The following is a 21,246-nucleotide window of genomic DNA, read 5'->3' as shown; positions in this document are numbered from 1 at the left end:
AATGGTAGGAATTAATAAACATTTGTCTATAATAACATTGAATGTAAATAGTTTCAACTCTCCAATTAAAATACATAAGCTGTTAGAATAGATTTAAAAACAAGACCCAACTATATGTTGTTTTCAAGAGATGAACCTTACAGGCAATGACAGCGATAAAAGTGGAAGAATGAAAATTGATACACCATGTGAATGGAGCTCCAAAACAAGCAGGAGTAGCTATTTTCATACCTGATAAAGAAGATTTCACACCAAAACGGGTCAGAGGAGACAAAGGTTACTTTGTATCGGCAAAGGGAACAATTCATCAAGAAGATATAACAATAATAAATAGTCCCCAAACATGGGTGCAACTAATTATGTAAAAGAAAGACTACTCAAATTGAACCCCCAGATAGATCCCAGCACAATAATATTGGTGATTTCAACACATCTGTCTTGCCATTAGATAGGTCATCCAGAAATATACTCAGTAATGACTCCTTGGATGTGAAAAATATTATAAATCAAATAGATTTAACATATATAGAATATTTCATCCAACAACAGGTAAGTATATTTTCTTCTCAGTAGCTCTTGGAACATTCTCTAAAATAGATGATGTTCTAGGCAATAAAGTAACTCTCAGCAAATACAAAAGAAATGATGTAACTTTTGTATCTTATTATATAATAATGGACTGAAATTAGAAATCAACATGACTAAATCCTACGGAAACTATATAAACACATGAAGATTCAACAATATTATTTTGCCTTATGAATGGGTGACATAAGGAGAAATTCAAACATTCTTAGACTCAAATGAGAATAGTAATATAATATACCAGAACCTCTGGGAAATTATGAAGGCAGTTCTAAGAGGAAAGTTTACAGCTATGAGTGTGTACCTAAGAAAATCAGAAATATCCCAAATAAGAAACCTAATGATACATCTCAAGGCCCTTGAAAATGGAAGAAAAAACAATTCCACAACCAGTAGAAGGAAAGAAATAATATTGGAACCAAAATCAATGATCTTAAGAATAAAAAAAAATGATTGATGAAACAAAAAGTTGTTTTTTAAAAAAGATAAACAGAATTTATAAGTTCTTAGCCAAACTAACAAAAAGAAAAAGGATCGAAACCCAAATTAATAAAATTAGAGATGAAAAAGGGGAAATCACCACACACACCTCAGAAATCTAGCAGATCATTAGAGACAGTTTTGAAAACTTAAACTACAATAAATTGGAAAACTTAAAAGAAACACATACATTTCTAGACAAATATGATCTGCAAAACTGAATCAAGAGGACATAGGAAACCTAAACAGATCAATAACTTGTAATGAGATACATACAGTAATAAAAAAGCCTTCCAAGAAAGAAAAACTAAGGACCAATGGATTCTCAGTCGAACTCCACCAAACCTTTAAAGAACAACTAATGCCAATCCCCTCACTATTCCATAAAACAAAAAGGGATGGAACACTTCCAAATTTACCCATGAAGCTAATATCACACTTGTAACAAAACCAAATAAAGTAAACTACAGACAAATATCCCTGAGGAATGTAGATGCAAAAATACTTAATAAAATATTTAAAAATCATGTTCAATATATTAAGAAGAATGTACACCATGATCAAGTTGGTTTTATTCCAGAGATAAAAGGATGGTATAATATATGCAAATCAATAAATGTAATTCATCATATAAATAGAATTAAGAACAAAAATCACTTAGTAATCTCAATAGATACAGAGAAGGCTTTTGACAAAATTCAGCACCCATTCATGATTAAAAAAAAAAAAAAACTGAAGAAACTAGAGATAGAAGGAATCTACCTCAATATCATAAAGAAATCTACCTAAATATCAAAACAAATGTCATAATTAACAGGGGAAAACTGAAAGCATTTCCTCTAAAATCTGAGAAGAGACAAGGATATCCACTCTCACCACTCCTATTTAATATAGTTAGAAACTGTAGCCAGTGCAATTAGGCAAGATAAGGAAATAAAAGGGATAAAAATAGAAAAGGAGGAAGTCAAATTATCACTGTTTGCATATAATATGACCCTACATCTAGAAGACTCCCCCCCCGACACACAAAAAAGATACTTCACCAAAAGACTTCTACAGCCAAATAAACAAATTTGGCAAAGTAGCAGTTTACAAAATCAGCATATAAGAATCAATACCTTTCCTACATACCTACAACCAATCTGCTGAGAAAGAAATCAGGAAAACAATTCCATGCACAGTTGCCTCAAAACAACAACAACAAAACCCGAGGAATAAATCTCTAAGGAGGTGGAAGATTTGTACAATGAAAACCATGGTACAGCGAAGAAAGAAATTGAGGAAGACTTCAGAAGATGAAAAGCCCTCCATATTTATGAATAGGTAGAAGTAATATTGTTAAAAGCAATGGACAGATTCACTGCACTCCCCTATCAAAATACCAATGGCATTCTTTACAGAACTAGGAAAAAAAAAAAAAAAAACAGACTTAAAACTCATTGAAAAAACAAAAGACCCAGAATAGTCAAAGTAGCCAAAATGCAATGCTGGAGACACCATAATATCTGATTTCAAATTAAACTACAGAGCTATAGTAACAAAAAGCTGCATGGAACTGGCATAAAAATAGACATATAGACCAATAGTACAGAACAGAAGACATGGAGACACACACACAGATATAGTCACCTGATCCTTGAGAAAGATGCCAAAAATATATACTGGAAAAAAGACAGCCTCTTTAACCAGTGGTGCAGGGAAAATGGGTTATCTATATGTAGAATTATTAAATTAGACTTTTATCTCTCATGCTGCACAAAAACCAACAAACAAAAAAACTCAAAATGGATCAACGAAGTAGACCAGGAACTGTGCAACTCCCAGAGGAAAACAGAGCCAACACTCCAGCACACAGGCAAAGGCAACAAAATTCCCAATAGGACCCCTACAGCTCAGCAAATAATGCCAAGAGTAACAAATGGCATCAAATTTAAAAGCAAAGGAAACATTAGAAATGAGTATAGAGATTTCACAGAATGGGATAAAAATCTATGCTAGGTACTCTTTTGACAGAGGATCAATATCTAGAACACATAAATAGCTCAAAAGCTTTACACCAAAACATCAAGTAACCCAATTAATAAAGAATCAAATGAAATAAACAGACACTTCTCAGAAGAAATACAAATGGCCAACAAACATTTTAAAATGTTCAATATCACTGGCAATTAGGCAAATGCAAGTCAAAACTATACTGAAATTACTTCTCACACCAGCTAGAATGGCAGTCATCAGGAATACAAATAATAATAAATGGTGGAGACATGTGGAGAAAAAGGAACACTTTAATCTTGTTGATGAGATGTAAATTAGAACAACCATTATGGAAATTAGTATGGAGGTTCCTCAAAAGTCTAGGCAGGCAACCACCATATGACCCAGCTATACCACTCCTTGGTATTTACCCTGAAAAATTAAAGTCGTCATACTAGTGTAATACATGTAATATTCATGTCTATAGCAGCACAATTCACATAGCTAAACCATGGAACCACCCTTGATGTCCATCGATGGATGGATAAAAGAAAATGTGGTGCATATACACAATGGAGTTTAATTCAGCCATAAAGAAAAGCTGAAGTTATTTCATGTGTAGGAAAATGGATGGAACCAGAGACCATCATGTTAAGTGAATAAGTGAAACTCAGAAGGTTCAGGGTCGTATGTTTTCTCTCATATGCCAAAGGTAGAGAGGAAAAAGGAAAACAAAGTTGGGGATGGATCTCTTAAATCTCAAAAAGAGAGCAGTCGAGGAAAGGAACCAAGGGATGGGAGGTGGGGAGGGAGGGGGAGGTGCCGGGGAGTGATACTGGCCAAATCATATTGTCATATTGTGTGCATGTATGGATACGTAACAACTGTAAGGCACCGGTAAAAAAAAAAAAAAAAAATGTAGGAAAAAATCCCCCCTCGAAAAATTCAAATGGTTCCCACCAGGAGAACTGAAAATCAGACTGTGAACAACTATTACTTTACCAGGCAGCAATGAAAATGCAGTAAAGAAAGAAAAAAAAATGTAGCCTGTGATATCACCTCTCATGTTGACCAGCACCTTTCTCACCTACAAATACCTAAAGGGCACAGGCCCGATTTCAGAAGTTCCACTTGTTTTGGCTCCTGGGAGGCTATCGTCCAGCTATTCGCCTTGTTCAGTGCTCTTACGTGGAGCCAGCACCTGAGTTCTTCCCAGTCTAATTCAAATACCAAGTGACCTGCAGAAAACAGGGTCCATTTCTCCTGATTTTCTTTCTATAAGGCAGAAGTCTTCAGACATTTTCTCCCAAATGGCAGGGGCTGTATGTGGTTAGTAGGTCACAAGGCAGATGGGAAATTGCTCAGATTGCTTGGATTGACTTGGTGTGTGTACCTCTGTCTGTCCCGCTTCCCACCTGGCACCTGCTGATGATACCAGGTAGGAACCACAGTGGAACAGTGGGAAGACCTTCGCTGTAGGGCACTGGCATTTGGGAACTTTACCCTCGGCCAAATTGAGTCGGAATTTCTGGTTATGGAATAAGTATAGAATTTCTTCTTACTGTGGCATAAGAATTTCTGGCCACCAAAGAAACTTGGAACATGCACCCCAGGTAATTCTTCCACACACCAAGGTCACCCACTGCACCAACTGTTGGTGCCCAGATCAGCACCCAGCAGAGAACACTGGAGGATGGCAGCCACCAGCTGGGGCGAAAAGTGAGGTGTGGCCCCGTGTTTGGGGCCGAGATCACGGATCAGGCTCTTGCCACAGAGACCTGTGGTCACGCCCCACTCCATGAAAATTTTTCAAGAATTTATTCCATCAATTGTTTGGGTCGAAATAATTCCACATTTCAACTTAAAATATAAAGAGGATATTTGACATTTATTAGAATTTTCTCCAAGTCCAGAGAGAGAATATTTTCTTAACTAAAAGTTTTATGGTTTAGAGAGAAGTCAATTGAAAGTGTCAATAATTCCAAAACCATGAAGTAAAATTCTGAAGACTAAAGGAAATTTTATGATAATATAATAAGACTATATTTTAATATTTTTCAGATAAATGTCAGTAGCAAAATTCTAAAGTCAGATATACTAGAAAACTGCTTGTGTTTATATGTGCACAAGATGATTATTCTGCTAATATTATTCATGTTGAAATAATTAAGAGAAAGCTTTAATTGTACTCTAAAGCAACTGAATGTATTTTCCATTTTTAGAAAGAATTTTTGGAAATAACACCATAAAACTAGTTTATAAATCCACTACGTAATAAGCCAAACTTGGTCAATGAATAAATATTTCAAAGGTATATAAATTCTGATTATATTTCAATGCCATCTTTGACTCTCAACGATATACTATCTGGACAAAATGTATTATGTGCTCACTTACCCTAGCCATGAAAATGCATACAATTGCTTTGGGCTTTATGTTCTGAAATTTTGCATGATGCATATCTTACTAGAATTTATGATTTACAAACTTTTGTTAAATTTAACACTAAGATTTGGAGATTTATTAATGTCAATACATGTATATCCAGGTCAGTTAACTATCCTTTAGTGTTACCACTGTAGGAATAAAACTGACTGTTTATCTGCTCTTCTACTTCAGATGGCCATGATCTGCATTGTTTCCACTTTTTCATTTGCCCCTGGAAAATATCCCACTGTTTCTGCAAGCACATCTGTGATTTCTAAAATGTGTTTAATTTTATTTAGTAATTTAGCAGGAAGCATTTCCTGTTACTTGATGCCCCTATGAAGGTCATATGAAGCCCAGGACTATCTTTACTTGACCCATCCTTACATGAGGGAGGCACATAAACTTCTACCTGTAACATCATTTATTTGGTGTTTTCTGTGCACATAATCAAAATTAATCTGTTCTATTTTTGGTCTATTTATGCTGGAGAATAAGAGAGTAAGAAAAACACATTAATCTTGTCAAAATAACAAAAGGATGACCATCTGCTATAGTTTGAATGTCTGTGTCCCCTCCAAAATGCTTGTTGAAAGCTAAATGCCAATGTGATAGTACTAAGAGGGGGAGTTTTGAGGGGTGCTTAAATCCTGAGGCCACTGCCCTGGTGAATGGAATTAATATCCATAAAATGAACTTAGGGTTCACTATCATAAATCAACAGGACAATACCCCGCCTTGAGTGTACAGGAGACCAGAACACACCACCCTAAAATATGTCTCTTTGGCCTAGGGATCATTTCAAGAACCTGCCATCCCTTCTGCCATGTGAGGACACAGCCTTCAACTCCTGCAGGATGTGCCAATAGGACACCCTCTTAGATGCAGGGGCCAAATCCTCCAGGCTCCCAGCCTGTCAGTGCCGTGATGTTGGACTCCAGCCCCAGAATTGTGAGGAATACATTCCTGTCCTCTATAAATCACCAGTCTCAAGTATCTTGTTAAAAAGGCATCGACCCATTGACCTCTTTATCAAAGAGAAGCTCGTGGGGGGTTGCCGCAGGAGAGCGAAGGCCTTCATGGAGGGATTTCACTGACACTGTGACATGTGGCTGAGAGCCTGCAAATGGCTCCAATTACCTCCAAAGTCCTTTTTCTACTTTTTAAAGTTTCTCTAAATCATGAAGAAACATAATCAATTAAAAGAGTTTAAGAAAGAAGCAGAAGAAAGCAAAATGGGAGGACATGCAGGCACATTGGTCGCATAGTCAAACCCTGATACAACTTACTCAAGTCCCCGCCGTCCCCAGCTCCTCCAAAATGCAAACAAATACACTGCACAGTTTTGTTGTGGTCCCAACACTCCGCCATCCATACTGATGTCCACTTTTAATGTGACACCTGCACTTGTCGATACATGTATTCCCCTCATGTGACACCCAGGGACTCTCCTTCTAAGGAGGCCTCCTTGCAGTGACTCAGACTCCAGTCCAAACGTGGCAGAGGTGGGACGTGTGCGTGGGGAGGCCGCGCTGCACAGAGACTTCCCTGAGCAACCAACCACTGCCACGGCCCTGGACAGACGCATCACAGTACCTGAGCCTCCGGCTGCTGTCGAGTCTCTCCTGCTGCCAGTGTCCAGAACCACAGCCAGCCCCACCGAGTCCGCCGGCAGCACGGAGCTGCTGAGGTCCACCCGCGTCAAGCTCTTGGGCTCCCTCCTAGGCTCGTCCCCTCCAGGTGCATCTGCTTCCTGACCCCTCCTCGGTCTCTGCACAATGTGAACGATGCTCTGCTGTTCCAGGTCGCAGTTCTGTGGGAGTGAGGTGGAAACACATAAGTAAATGGCAAGCACTAAATGCCAAAGAGCTACTTGTCCTCGGTCCCAGGGAACGTCCAAGGGCATTTTTGCACTGTGTCTACATCAGCAGTCGAAGGGACAGGAAAATGACAGGTGTGAATGATTGACTTAGGCACACTTCCCCTGCCCATGGGGGTCAAGGCACTTGTACATGGTACTTGTTAGAAAAGCAACACCAAAGTGGGGTCAGAAACGGAAATTTAGGGATAAATGGAAGACAGCAACAGAAAGCCATAGCAATAATCAAGGGTACATGAATTTTCACCGTTTTATATACACATGAGCAGTTTTTGCATAAGCACAGTACAAATAATATGCTTTTAAAACTGATTTACCCTAGAAGTGATATGTCTTTTACTAAGACAAGGACTAGAGAAGGGACTGTCACGCACCTGCTACCCCCTCTCACAGAGCTGGGTCCTGGCTCTCAGTACTCCCCACCCCAATTCTCTATGGCTTCAAACTACTTCCTGCCATTCCCTCTCATCTGGAGAGCGTGGAGACAAGATCTGTGTGAGGCGTAAGGACACTAATGGCAGCAATAATAACCTCTCTCCCTGTGTCTTCCTCCAGCTTTCTCATTGCTGTCACAGAATCCTCTCAAAAGCAGTGACCTGGTCACTCTCTGGCACCCCGCCCCACACTCCTGCTCCTGATCTGCCTCCACCCAGGGGCCACCAGCACCCCCTGTGTTCTTCAGTCCTGTTCCTACCTCCTCCCACCCGCTGTCACCCTGACTGCCCCCACCTCCGGCTCCCAAGGTCGCCCAGGGCAGTGCTGCTCAGCAGTGATCACTGTTCAGCACCCTTGTCCCCATGTCCAACCTACCTTCCCCTTTGTCCTGCTGCCCCTTCCCCCACTGCACCCAAACTCCATCCACCCGATTTTCCTCCTGCTCTCTAACAGAGGCCAGTCCCTGCCATGACCCCTCCTCCTAGACATCCAGCCAGGTGCCTAGAGTAACCCTCAGGAGCCAGCAGTTCCCTCCACACCTCCTCCTCCCTCATTCACCGCCATCGCCTCCACGTTAGGCTTCATCATGCCACAGCTTCGTCATTACGCCCTCTGTCCCCACCTCTGCCACTCCAGCTCCGCACACGCGAGGGTCTTTGCTGAGTGCCACGTGAGCTTTCTGAAGTGTCTGCGAACCCACCTTGGTCAAGTGTGCATGCTTTCCTGCTTTCTAGAGCTCCATCTCAGGGTTCTCCTGACCTGTCCCTCTCTTCACTGTGGAGGGTTCTCGACCACTCTTCATGTCTTCACTTCCTACTTCAACAGCACACACCACAAAACTCTCTGTGACCCTGTGCTCAGCCCCGAGCCTTGGCCCCGGGAACGGCCATAGAAATGACTGAAATAGGGCCTCTCCATGCTTCTGCCCTCTAGCAGCTAGGGTCCTATAAAAAGCATCTCTGGAAGGTTCCAGCCCTGCTGCTCAAGCCCCAGAAGTACACCCAGTGCAGACCGGAGCCCAGTCACAGAGAGGCCCAGGGGCAGCCATAGCCATGTGGGAAGCAGAGTCTTCCGGGAGGACAAGCTGGGACGCACACCCTGGGCGACCCCAGACCCAGGAGAAGAGGCTCATAATGTATGGCCCTGAGCTTTTAGCTGCTCCTAGACAGAAAGTAGATGCAGCAGAAACCCCCGGCCTGAGTCCTTCCACATCTTCAAACCACACAGCCCGGACACCTGAGCACAGCACACCAGGACAGAGGCCGGAGGCCAGGAGCCCAGAGTAGGAGGAGTAGAGGGAGGATCAGACCTGGCACAGCCTCAGGATGCACCCATACTGTGCCCTCAGGATTCAGCAAAAACCGTCCTCTTCACATTCAGGGCTGATCCACTCACGCCATCCCTGGAGACGAAAGGGATGCCTTTCTCTCTCATCCAAGTCCCCACAGCCTTCGTCTGCCCTGCTCCTCCTACTACAGTGCAGGGTGTGAGCAGTACGTGGTGTGTGTGTGTGTGTGTGTGTGTGTGTGTGTGTGCATCCTCCAGCTTGGTTTATAAATTCTTGAGAACTGCACGTGGGTCACCCTTCGGTGTGTTTGCCAGAAGGCCCCACACAGTGCTCTGAGCCAACGAGATGGACTAAGAAAGTGAAGGACTGAGGAAAACAAGGAAAAAGTGGGAACACGCACATCCAAGAGCTGTGTCCGGCGCACCCCAGGAACCAGGGAATGCAGAAGAAAGAGTCCAGCGGACGTTGTCACCTGCTGTGTGACACTGGGGAAATTATCCCCCCACCCCGGGCTTCATTTTCTATCATGGACAACAGCATCTTCAGCTCGGAAGACTCTCTGGGGAGTCGAGGACATGTGCAGCGTGAAGAGAACTCAACACGTGGTTGGAAACTGACGAGAGAGAGAGCTCCCTTTCTTGTACAGCAGTAAAGCCTGAGCATTCTATTTGTTTCTATTCTATTTGCTCCCATCACTCAATTTTTCTTTATACAGAGAAGGTAACCTAAGTGGCTGTTATTATGTTAATATTCCAGCTTTCCGTGATCTTAAAATTGATTTAAAAAAATCCCTCACGCTCAGATTCTGTGGAACACATGAGGAACCTGAGCACACGTTCAGAGGAGTTGAAATTTGACAAATATAGAAAAACTCCCTGTCCACTCAGATCCAGATTTTCCTAATGCTCAGGGTAGCGCTGTAAAGGGGAACGGAAAGACCCCAGACAGGTTTCAGTAGTTACACTGACATTTAGAGAACATATTTTCCCGTCTCCATCCAGGGTTCTGAGATCTTTAATTGCTTAATTTTTGACTCTTTCACAAAAAAATGTTGTTGATCAAGGAAAAGCTCCCCGTGCCAGATGGTCCACTCACACAGCCGCCAGCACAGCTCAATGCCACGTTAACATGCCCCATGGACCAGAAACCGGATCGACTTCAGTTGGGTAGCCCCTCCAAAGCCCCCACGATATTTAGCTCTCACGACACACGAGAAACCCCTCAGGTTCCCTAGGAAAAGGACAGGGCTCCAATATGGCTTTCACTGCTTGACCATAAGATGGCCCCACAGAGAGAAAGCATGCAATGTCATTCCTTTTTCTCTTTATAGAAATTTGTTGATCCAACCAATAAGGTGGTAGGCAGGCACTCATCGTCTACACTGGGTCTTGTGCTGTCAAGCAGAGCTGCAGACCCAGGGGACTGAAGGGTCTGTGACCTGGGCTCTCTCTGACCGGACCTTTGATATGGAGATGGTTCACATTTATAAAACATCTATGGAGGTCAAATAATGACCAACTCTCATCCAATGGGCCATTATCCAACAATATACAAAAAAAAAATTAATGTCTTTTATTCTCCCCAAAGAAGTCTCTTTGATGGTCTGTTGTTAGAATACAAACATTTCAGATAGAAATAATTAAAACTTGAAAAACTCAACAATGTTCTTCAAAAATATTCTTAAAAGATTCCCCAGAAAAGGGAATAATGTTACTCTAACAAGAACAATTACTGGGACTGAAAAGTTATCCATATGTTTTCAAATACTTAATGGAGAGTTACACAGATCATCTCTAACCAGTTAGCATTCATACATTATAACAATAATTACATTAACAATAAAGGTAAAATGTACACAGGGTTTTTGAGGCATAACTGTCTTTTCATGGCTCCATAAGGGAGTGACTGTTACCATCTGCTGTGATCTGGATTTGTCCTCCCAAACTCAGACACTGAAGCTCGATCATCAACTTGACAGTATTGAGAGGGGCTTCAGCAAGTGATCGTCAGGATGCAGCCTTCACAGATGTGCTCAGCACCTTCCTAAAGGAGGTGTGAGGAGCAGTCTGTCCCTTCCCTCCTTTTTTGTCCCCTCTGTCCTTCTGCTCTTTGGCCATGTGAGCATCAGCAAGACACCACGCTAGAGCCCCAACGCCAGCACCTTGATCCTGGACTTACCAGTCTTCCAGATGAGGAATGAAAGTCTGCTCTTGGCAATTGCCCATCCTAAGGCATCTGTGACAGCCAAAACCCCCTGGAGAGTCGGTGTGGGAAGCCACTTGACCCGTGCCTAACACGTACGGCTGTTTGCACACTACTTATTGTGGTTGCCATTGCTAATTTGAGTTCCACTTCCCAGAAGAAGAAGGTGAGTCAAAGAGAAGTTAAAACTTGGCTCAGTGTCACCAGCTCCCAGCTGTGAAGCCAGGGTGGGAACGCAGGCTGCCAACTCCTCCCTTAACCTTCTCTGAATCTGCAGAATGAGTGGAGGTGCAGATAGGCCGGGGGAGCAGGACGAGTCCACAGGGCTCAGTGGTGAGGAGGGGCACTAAGCTGCAAGTGGGAACAGCCCAGGTCCAAAGGAATGTGCAGGAGAAGGGCTAGAAACTGGAAAATGAGGGCGCAGAGAACTGCCACGGGAGGGGACCACAGGCAGGAAGCAAAAGAAAGCTCGGCTCAATCTGATTTAAGGTTGGTTGGTAGGTAGGTAGGTAGGTAGGTAGGGACAGTGGCAGTTACCAGAGGACCCGGCGAAAATATGGACATGGAAGGAACAGGGCAAAGGTGGTTGGAACAAGCCCAGCAGAGTCCAAGGTGATTCCAAAGGCAGAAGCAGGATCCAGCTGTTAGAGAAGTCAGCTCCCTGTGAGGTCCCAACGCCCAGGATGACAGTGCTTGTCATAGGGTACTCTCTTCTGTGCTTCTGTCCCCACACAGCACCACCTGAGAGAAAAGATACTGCATCTCCCTAATACTGCATCTGCGGAACCTACTGTGATCACTGGATCCTAATACTACTCCCTCTGAGGGCCTGAGCCACTCCATGGTCCTCCAAGCACACAGGTACTGTCACAGTCAGTGCGGAGGTGATGAAAGGCTCAGAGGGCTTCAGGGACTTGCCCCGGGGTCCAGGCAGGTGACTGGGAGTGCAGTCTCGTGCCTCTCAGCGCCAGGGACTCCCTACTCGGGCAAGCCTGGGTTGACAAGCCCACTCCCCAGTCTAGACCCCTCTGCTCCTCCTGAGCCTACTTTGGTGGCCTGCCAGTAGGTCAGGATATCCTCAGCACCGTTCTTACTGTCCTCCAGGCCTGTTAAACTCGTTCTCCACACAAGATGGGTTCGAGCATTCTGTCAGAAACCTCTCACGCTCGCTGAGTGTACACTGTAAAGTCTCACAATATTGGATTTGTATTTAAATTTATAGTGGCACACATTTTTCCCCAGAAATGCATTATAGTCAGCCAAGAATTATCAGATAAAAGTTTTCCTACTTTAATTGTCAGATTTTAATTCTAAAATTTATTCTGTCATTAAGAGATTCTTTCTTAGTTAATTTTCAAGAAGCACTTTTTATAACGACTTATATTTTCTTTTTTCTGATGAACAAATTGCAGCATGTTTTTTTTTTTTCTTGTTGCTTCTGAAAATAACTTCCAATATGTTTGTGTAAGGCCATCAGGGTTTCTAATAATGTATTTTCTATGCCAAGAAAAAAACAGACATTTCTTTAGGAAGCCATTTGGAAGTATTTCTTAACATGATGGTTAGAAACCCTTTGGCTAATGGCTCTTGACAATGGGACAACACAGATAAGACCATGAGCCTGGAGAGGCTCAGGAGGAGCAGAGTCACCATCAGAAACTGGTCTCACTGGTTCATGGTTTCAAACTCCAGTTCCCATACATAGTGTTCAGTGACCACAAAATGCCAATTTATATTAATTGGGAGAGAATAAAACCTACTCCTTCAGCCTCATCCTTCATTAAAAAAAAAAAAAGAGAGAGAGAGAGAGAGAGAGAGAGAGAGAGACTTAAGCAGATTCTTTGTGATTTAGTCTTTGAATTATGTCCTTTTTCTTATGACCAGTTTCCATTATAATCAAAGATATTATGCTACATAGAGATATGGAAAGGCCCCCTCTCCAGTTGCCAAAAGCAGGGTAACACAATTACTGGCAAAGGTTGTTAGCCCCACACTAATTAGCCAACGCAGCTCTGAGCCTTGCCAACCCACGTCCCTCCCACCCCAGACCTGGACCTTCTCACTGCTCATTAGGACCTATACCAGGGCCCCGGAGGAGACAAAGAGGGGGTTCACTGCATGTAGCTGCCTTGGTAAATGATTCATTTGGGAGGAAAGGAGATCAGTGCTGCTTGGAATTGACTCATCCTTGTCTGCTCTTTCCTAAATACAACAGCTATCAGAAAGTCAAAACCACACCCACTAAGACCACTATGTTTTCAACTGTAAACTTTGCAAGAAAAATCCCCCAACTGTTGTTTGCTGCTACTTAGGATAAATATTATCAACAAAAATACATATGGATCATTTTCAACAAAATTGCCTCATTTTTAAGCCGCTGCACATGCTTTATAGACATTCTTCTGCCACAATGCCCTTCTTCACCTCGGTCCTAAAGCTGTGCAGTCAGCCACCCAAGGACTGAGACCTCTGAAACCCTGAGCCCCAAATAAACTTTTCCTCCTCCAAAATTGTTCTTGCTGGGTCCTTGGGTCACAATAATGAAAAAACTAACACATATGTTGACCCTAATCCTGATGTGAGAATATTAGCATTGGGACCTTTGGCAGGGTTAGAGTTAGGGGTGATGCCCTCATGGATGGGATCCATGCCCTTATAAGAGACATGAAAGCTTTCCATCTCTCTCTGCTCTCTGCCACGTGGGCATTTAGGAAGAGAACTGTCTGAAAACCAGGAGGCAGGCCCTCACCAGTCATCAGCTCTGCCAGGGCCTTGAACTTAGACTTCCAGGCCTCAGAGCTGGAAGCAATGAATGTTGTTAGAGCCACCCAGTCTACAGTGTTCTGCTACACCCCCTGGAACCAAGTAGGACAGCCAGGGCAGGCTGCTGAAGACCCAGAAACAATACAAGTAAGCACAGGGAAAGGAGTGGATTTGTTCAAGGTTATAATTAGTTGCTAGCTGGCCTGGAATCAAATAAATTTAAGTTTTTAAACTATTGGGTAACCCAGAAGATGCTTATAATTAATCAGAAGTAAACTAAAGTGGTATCAGTTTTGAATTATTGGCTATTATTAAAAAGATCCTGCCCCCTAGAAAAAAGCACCAAAACCTAAAAACTCCCTTAGGGGAAGTATATCCAGTTATATACAAACAATAAGGAAAGAGGTGAGAAAAATAAACAGAGTGACTTAGTTCTCTTTGTATTGCTATAACAGATAGCTGAGGTTGGTAATCTATAAAGAATCTTATTTCTCTCAGTTATGGAGACTAGGAAGCCCAAGGTCTAGAGGACTCCATCTAGCAAGGACCTTCTTGCCACATCATCCCATGGCGGAAGGTGGAAGGGAAAGTGAGAGAGAGCAAGACATGGAACCTGCAACCCCCAGCCCTTTTACCTTTTGCATTAACCCATTCTTGAGGTAGAGTCCTCATGACCTAAACATTTCCCCCAGGCCTACCCCACAGCACTGTGGCACTGAGGATTCAGTTTCCAACACATGAATGTTGGGAGACACAGGTAAACCACACCACAGGGATGGCTTATTCTAAAACATGAATAGTTCCTAAGATGTCTTCCTGCCATCAAGATGCGTTGCCAAGCACCATCACACAGGTACCCTTCCGCAGATCCCAGGGAGACCTTTCCCTTGGCCGCTAGGTGAAGCCTGAATACCTGCATGGTGTTAAGGTGTGGTGGGGGATGTGGGAGGGGCAGTAAGTAGTCAGGCTCTTCAGTGTCCAGGGAGAAACCCGCACAAGCAGGTACTTGTATTTATATTTTAAAAACTCAGATAGATAAGCAGTCTCACCCTTCTGCTGTAAATTTCTTAAGCTCTAGCCTCAGGTTTCAATTTCAGATATAAACACAACACATTGTCACTTGTGTCAGCTCCTCTTTCATAATCTGGTGTGTTAGGATGGCGTGTGCAACAACTCCTTTCCCATAGGTAAACGAAACATGCACCTGCTCCCCTCCCACACCTTTAAGCAGTTCACCTGCCTGAGGGGCCCTCCAGACATAACCAGTGGAAAGGCATTGAGCCCCTGTGGGGCCAGGACCAACTCCCAGCTGTGACGTTGGATAGCAAGCAAGATGCACACCGTTCACCCTGGCCTCAGCTGGTGGTCCCAGTTAATTCTTGATCATGCACTCAGGAGAAACAATGTGTAAAGCCATGGCCACACCAAGTAGACCCCTGGGAGCCAGGCTCTCATGCTGGAATAGTGCAGCAGGTAGGGCCATAGGCACTAGGGCGGGTGAGTGAGGTGACCACCGTGTAGGGCGATGACCAGGACCACTCAGCTTTTAAGTTTGACTCCAAGATACCTGGTAAACACTGTCGTCGAAGGGAGCACTCTTCTACATTCAGCTGGTAGAACTTCTGTAATGGATCCCCTACGCTGTTGGTAACAGGGCCTTCCCATTGTTATAGTACAAACGTTCCTGGGGCTCACGGATACGAGGAAAGCTCGCAAAGGCTCATTGGTCTTTGCTACTGATAAGTCAATTGAAGAAAAGTACAAAAGTCCACTAGGAGACCCAGGGAAGTGCCCCAAAGTGTGGGGGAAGCTAATGAGAATCCCACATGACATGTCAGGCCACAGATTTAGACAGAGTGGCCCTCCCTTATCCACAGGGATCTGTTCAGAGACCCCCAGTGGATACTTAAAACTGTGGATAGAATTGAACCCCATATTCTCCAGAGGTCCACTAAGTGGCAGGCAGGTGGACAAAGGACTGATTCTCCCTCCACACAGATGGAGAAGACACACAAGATGGCATCATGATACTGAGGATGGTGTCAATTATGCCTGAAACCCTCCACTAGTGTTCTCAGGGTGGGTGACGGCAGGAAACAGAAAGCAGAGCAAGAGAACCCCAGGCGAGAGACTCCTGGAAAGCATTTCCTCTCCCAGGGCCCTCGGGTAGGAGGGTGTTCATAAACAGCTCAGAAGCCGTCTCAGGGCTCAGCCCCTCACCCAGGCGACATCAGAGACTGAGCACGTGCACACGGGAAAGGCAAGCACTGGCCTCTCTGTCTTGTTATGACTGTTTGGTTTGTTTGTTTTTGTGTAACTACAGGAAGCATGGTTGGCTGAAGAGAATCTCCTCCAAATTTATGACCATTTGTAACCTTAGAAAGTGACCTTTTAGGGAAACAGTTTCTGCAGAAACAATTAAAGACCAGGAGGTGACTCATTCTGGATTTGGGTTAATCCACTTAAATCCAACTGATGTCTTCATAAGAGGAGGGAGGACGCAGAGGGGCGGGGGGCGGGTCACAGGGGATGCAGTGGGTGAGGACATAGCCCTGCACTTCCGTGGCTCCACAAGCTGGAGGAGGGGGTGGGATCCCCTCCTGGAGACCTCAGAGGGAGCACAACCTCACCAGGATCCTGACTTCTGGGTTCTAGCCTCCAGCACTGGGAGAATACAGCTGGTGTTTCAGCCACCACGTTTACTCAGCATCACCGTGGCAACCTAGGAAGCCAGTGAAGGAGGGAAAGGCACTGAGGCGGAGGGAGCAGGGTGTGCCAAAGTAGGGTTGGGAAGCCCAAGAGTGGAGAAGAAAAGCTGGAATTTATTACTGCAGGAGTAAAATACTTTCAGAGTCAAATACAGGAGGGGAACACTCCATAAAGCCAGCTGTTAATAGCTCCCCCTTCAACTACCAAAAGTCTCCCTGTTTGAAAGATAAATCACATGGTCACAGTTACCCATGGCACACAGTATGTGCTCAATAAGTACTTTTGAAGAATTTAGAAAAAAATCACAGTATTTATGCCACCCAATATATTCTGAGCTGTCTGCATCCCGGCTGCTGGTCCTGGTGTCTGCTCATTTCACTCTGCTCAGCCTCAGAGTCAGACAGGCGCTCCATCCACCTCTTAATCTTAGTGAGGAAGTTAAGTCATCAAAGGTCACAACAGCTACAATGTGGTAAGCCAGACTCATACCTAACATTTGTGAGCCACAATATTAATAGCTCACAGAACTTTCTCACAAATAGTAACATTTAATCTCACTGATGCAGTCTGAGTGTCACCTCCCAAATTCATGTTAAAACTTAATCCCCCATGCAACAGGATTCAGAGGCCAGCCTCTAGAGGTGATTGCCTAATGAATGCTCTGCCTCAGGAATGAATCAGTGCCTTATATAAGGGCCTCAGGAGGTGAGCTCCCCCTCCTGTCCCTTCTGCCATGTGGGAATTCAGAGTCTGTCCCCTCCAGAGCATGCAGCAACAAGCCTTCGCCCTGGGGCTAGAGTGCAGTGCTCACCAGATACCCACCAGCCAGTGTCTAGACCTTGGACTTCCCAGCCACCAGAACTATGATAAATTTATTTCTGTTCTTTATAAAGTACTCAGTCTCAGGCATTTTGTTATAGCAGCACAAATGGACCAAGATACCCACCTAATACTTTCACCAACATTCTCTCAAGCATTATGTTCAGTGTTTAACAGAGCCACCTAGGGCTCAGGAAGACTAAACAAATCAGCCAAGATTGCACATGGGGTTTCTAAACTGACTCTCCGGTCTTTTGCTCATTTCAAGTGTGCATTCTGAATCGTCTCCCTTGGTGTTTGTAAAGTATAGTCAAGGTGGAGATCTGAGGACAGGGCAGAGCAGGATGGGCATCTGACCACTGGCTTCTCAGTGGTGGCCTTTCTTTAACCAGATGAGACACTCCACTCTGGCCACAAAGCTTCAGATCCTCAAGACCCACACCTCTGCAGCCTCCACCCAAGTCAACCTGACAGGTATGGCGGAGACCCATGTGACTTCAGAGCAGTGAGGACAGATAAGACACCTACCTAGCCAGGCAGGCTGTAGGGGCCCCAAGAAGCCTAAGGGAACCAAGAATCCTCTCCACTCTCAGAACCACAACCTAAGAACTGCTCAGTAACACTTTAAATCTAATTAGCATCAAAGCTATGAAGGATGAGTTCACTGCTAAGTGAGGAGGAAGAAGACTCTGTCTGCCCTGAGAACTGTTCTCAAGGGTTGTGATAAAGGAAAACATATTGTACTATGAATGAGAAAGAGAACATGTAGGCATTGAGTGTCAGACATTGACACTACCAATATCAAACGCGACATCAATTATATCTTTATAGGACAGGTCTCTGAATTAACATATATATAGCAATACGCTGAATGCCCAAAGGCATATGGTATTTATAAGCCTTGCCTGTGTTGAGCAGTTCTGTAAATGTATAAAAATGCTTGGAGCAGCATAAAGTCAGTGATAGAAAACAAATTTTAAGTGAAGAACTCATGAGCCGCTTTATTTCCCCTGGTTTTATGATCTGAAACAGCAGCTCTTTTGCAATACACCAAAGAACAATGGGAAAGGAGGCAAGCACCCTCACAGGATGCACAGTTAATCCCACTTTCAGGATGAAAGAATCAAAAAGAAGAGAACAATTTGGCAAAGATAAAGAATTTGTTGATACAATCCAATTTTACTGTGAGGTCTCATTGAGGGGGGACTAGGACACAGAACCTCTTAGAACTATTTTTGGACATTCAGGCTTAGCTAGAAAAATGCATGAAAATCTGTGTTACCATTTGAATATGAGGTGCTCCCCAGGCCCCATGTGCTGAAGGTTCACTCTCAAAGCAGCAGTTTTGGGGGGTAGGTAGAATGGGGGATCTACCCTCATCGATGGATGAAGCCACCACTGAGTGATTCACACTTGATGGCATTGTTGGTTAGTGGTGGAAACTGTAGTGGTGGGGTCCAGTTGAAGGAATTAGGTCGCTGGCAAGCCCTCAAAGGGCACGTCTTCTCTCCTGCCCCTTCCTCCCTACTCTCATGCTCACTCTCTTTCTGCTTCCCATCTGCCAGGAAGTGAGCAGTTCCCCTCTGTCACATTCTCCTCCAGCCTTGGTGTTCTGCCTCACCTTGGTCCAAAGGCTGGAACCAGCCAAACATGGACTGAAACCTCTGGGATATTAGATGGAATAATTCTTTCCTCTTCTAAGCTGGTATCCTCAGCTATTTTGTCACAGCAATGAAAAGCTGAACAACATGCTGTGGGGTAAAAATCTATTTCAAATGTGTTTAAAATAATATATGTGGGAATAAAAAATTATACAGATTAATATCCATATAACAAAGACCAACTACACTTCCTACCATAAACCTGGTATGTACAATATCTCTATTATTAATCATCTATGTATCTTATACATACACACTTTCATGCAAACTATGGCATGTTTGCTTTACATATAGAACATGCTACTGAAATTTTGTTGTCAAAATTTTAATTATGTGCTAGAAGTTCAAAGACTCTGAAGTGCATATATTACTAGATAAAAATTATGAAAATGATTCCAAGAGAATAATAGTTATAATTCTACAACTATAAGCAAATGTAAATGTGATGTTTATTTGCTTGATTGTGGGCATCTATCAGATAACTTTTTGTTCTCTGGGGAATAAAACAAATGAGCAAGAATATCATTACAATAACCCAATATGATCACCATTACTCTCTCCCCCCACAAAAAGTAGTGTTGTTTTTTTCTTAATATATATAAATTGATTCTGAAGTTCACATAGAAAAATAACCAAGCAGGATTATGTAAAAATTTTCTGGAAGAAGCAAAGAGAGGGAGTGACTATGGAAGATAATAAACATAACATAAAGCCCCTTTATTAAAACTCTGGCATTGGAGCATGAATGGAACCTTAATTCATGCAACTATGGTTCCAAACCAGGATGCAATAAACACAGTTGGCACTCTGCACCCATGAGTTTTGCCTCCACAGATTCAACCAGTAATGGCTTGAAAATATTAAAAATTCTGTACTGAACATGGACATATATTTTCCTTGTCATACTCAACAATATGAAATAAGAACTATGTACATAACATTTATGATGTGTTCAGTACGATAAGCAATCCAAAGCTGGCTTAAAGTATATTGGAGAATGTTCATAGGTTCTATGCAAACACTTTGCCATTTTATATAAAGAGGTTGAACATCGTGGATATTAATATCTGCAGGAGTTCTGGAACTAATGCCTCAGAGAACATGAGGGATGGCTGTATTAATAAATTTAAGTATGCCAAAAAATATTATAAGTCTTTTTGTGACAAAACACACCATCAGCAAAGATAAATAACAAATTGGGAAAAAATATTTTCAACTTGTGAAAAAGATATATAACTCTTTAACTAGAAAAAGAACATCTAAAAATCTGTAATAAAAAAATGGATCATGATGAGAAGTTACAAACAACATACAGATGAATATTAAAAGATGACAATGTAACGAGATTAACTTATAATCAGATGGAAGAGGATTGGCCCCGTCTCCTTGCACACCACTCAGACCGTCAGCATTTCAGTAGCTCCACAACAGCCTCTCAACAATGTGTGTTCCTGTCGCAGGGACAAGGGAACAGAACTGTACGTGAGGGTACCACGCAGGCCCCACATTCCAATTCCAGGAATGTACCCTAAAATCACCCTCCCCCACAGTTATGAAACAACACATTCACAGTCATGTTATGGGGTTCTTTATACTAGCCAACTATCAGACACAACCCACAGGTCCTTCCAGAAGCATCAAGTTCTGTGAGCAAAGACACTGAGGAAGACTTTGGTCAACTGACAGAGTGAAATTTTTAAAAGTAAAGAAAAGTAAAAGCATAAAAGAGTACATTGCATGGTATATTTGTACAAAAAGCAAAGAAGATTATGAATATGCATAATATGCATGTGTAGCTTTATTTTGGAAATAGAAGCATAAAAAAGATAAAAATTAATGAAAATAGTTATCTCCCGGAGGCTAACATAAGGGAATGATGGGAGAGGGGTGAGATCCATGTTTCCCTAAATGTGACTTCATACATAGTTTTAGAGTCATGTAAATATTTTTCATAATCAAAAATTAAATTAAAAAGGAGGACAAAGCAAAGGAGAAGAAGGTTTCTCATAGTGGCAGAAGGAATA

The 21,246-nt window shown here is 43.0% G+C and overlaps 1 protein-coding gene across 2 annotated transcripts in view; it reads right to left on the bottom strand.

Annotated features, from left to right (window-relative positions):
- Prkn (parkin RBR E3 ubiquitin protein ligase) overlaps window positions 1–21,246 on the bottom strand; it is a 1,240,480-nt gene that overhangs the window by 854,284 nt on the left and 364,950 nt on the right. For both annotated transcript variants that reach the window (XM_077109619.1, XM_076858057.2), the window contains exon 3: window positions 7,063–7,279. In XM_077109619.1, coding sequence (XP_076965734.1) covers window positions 7,063–7,279 — 217 coding nt within the window. The remainder of the gene's footprint in view (window positions 1–7,062; window positions 7,280–21,246) is intronic.

This window comes from Callospermophilus lateralis, chromosome 6, assembly GCF_048772815.1.
Source record: "Callospermophilus lateralis isolate mCalLat2 chromosome 6, mCalLat2.hap1, whole genome shotgun sequence".
Lineage (NCBI taxonomy): Eukaryota > Metazoa > Chordata > Mammalia > Rodentia > Sciuridae > Callospermophilus > Callospermophilus lateralis.
Note: the sequence above shows the minus strand (reverse complement) of the source record. Positions and strands in the feature narration are given on the sequence as shown.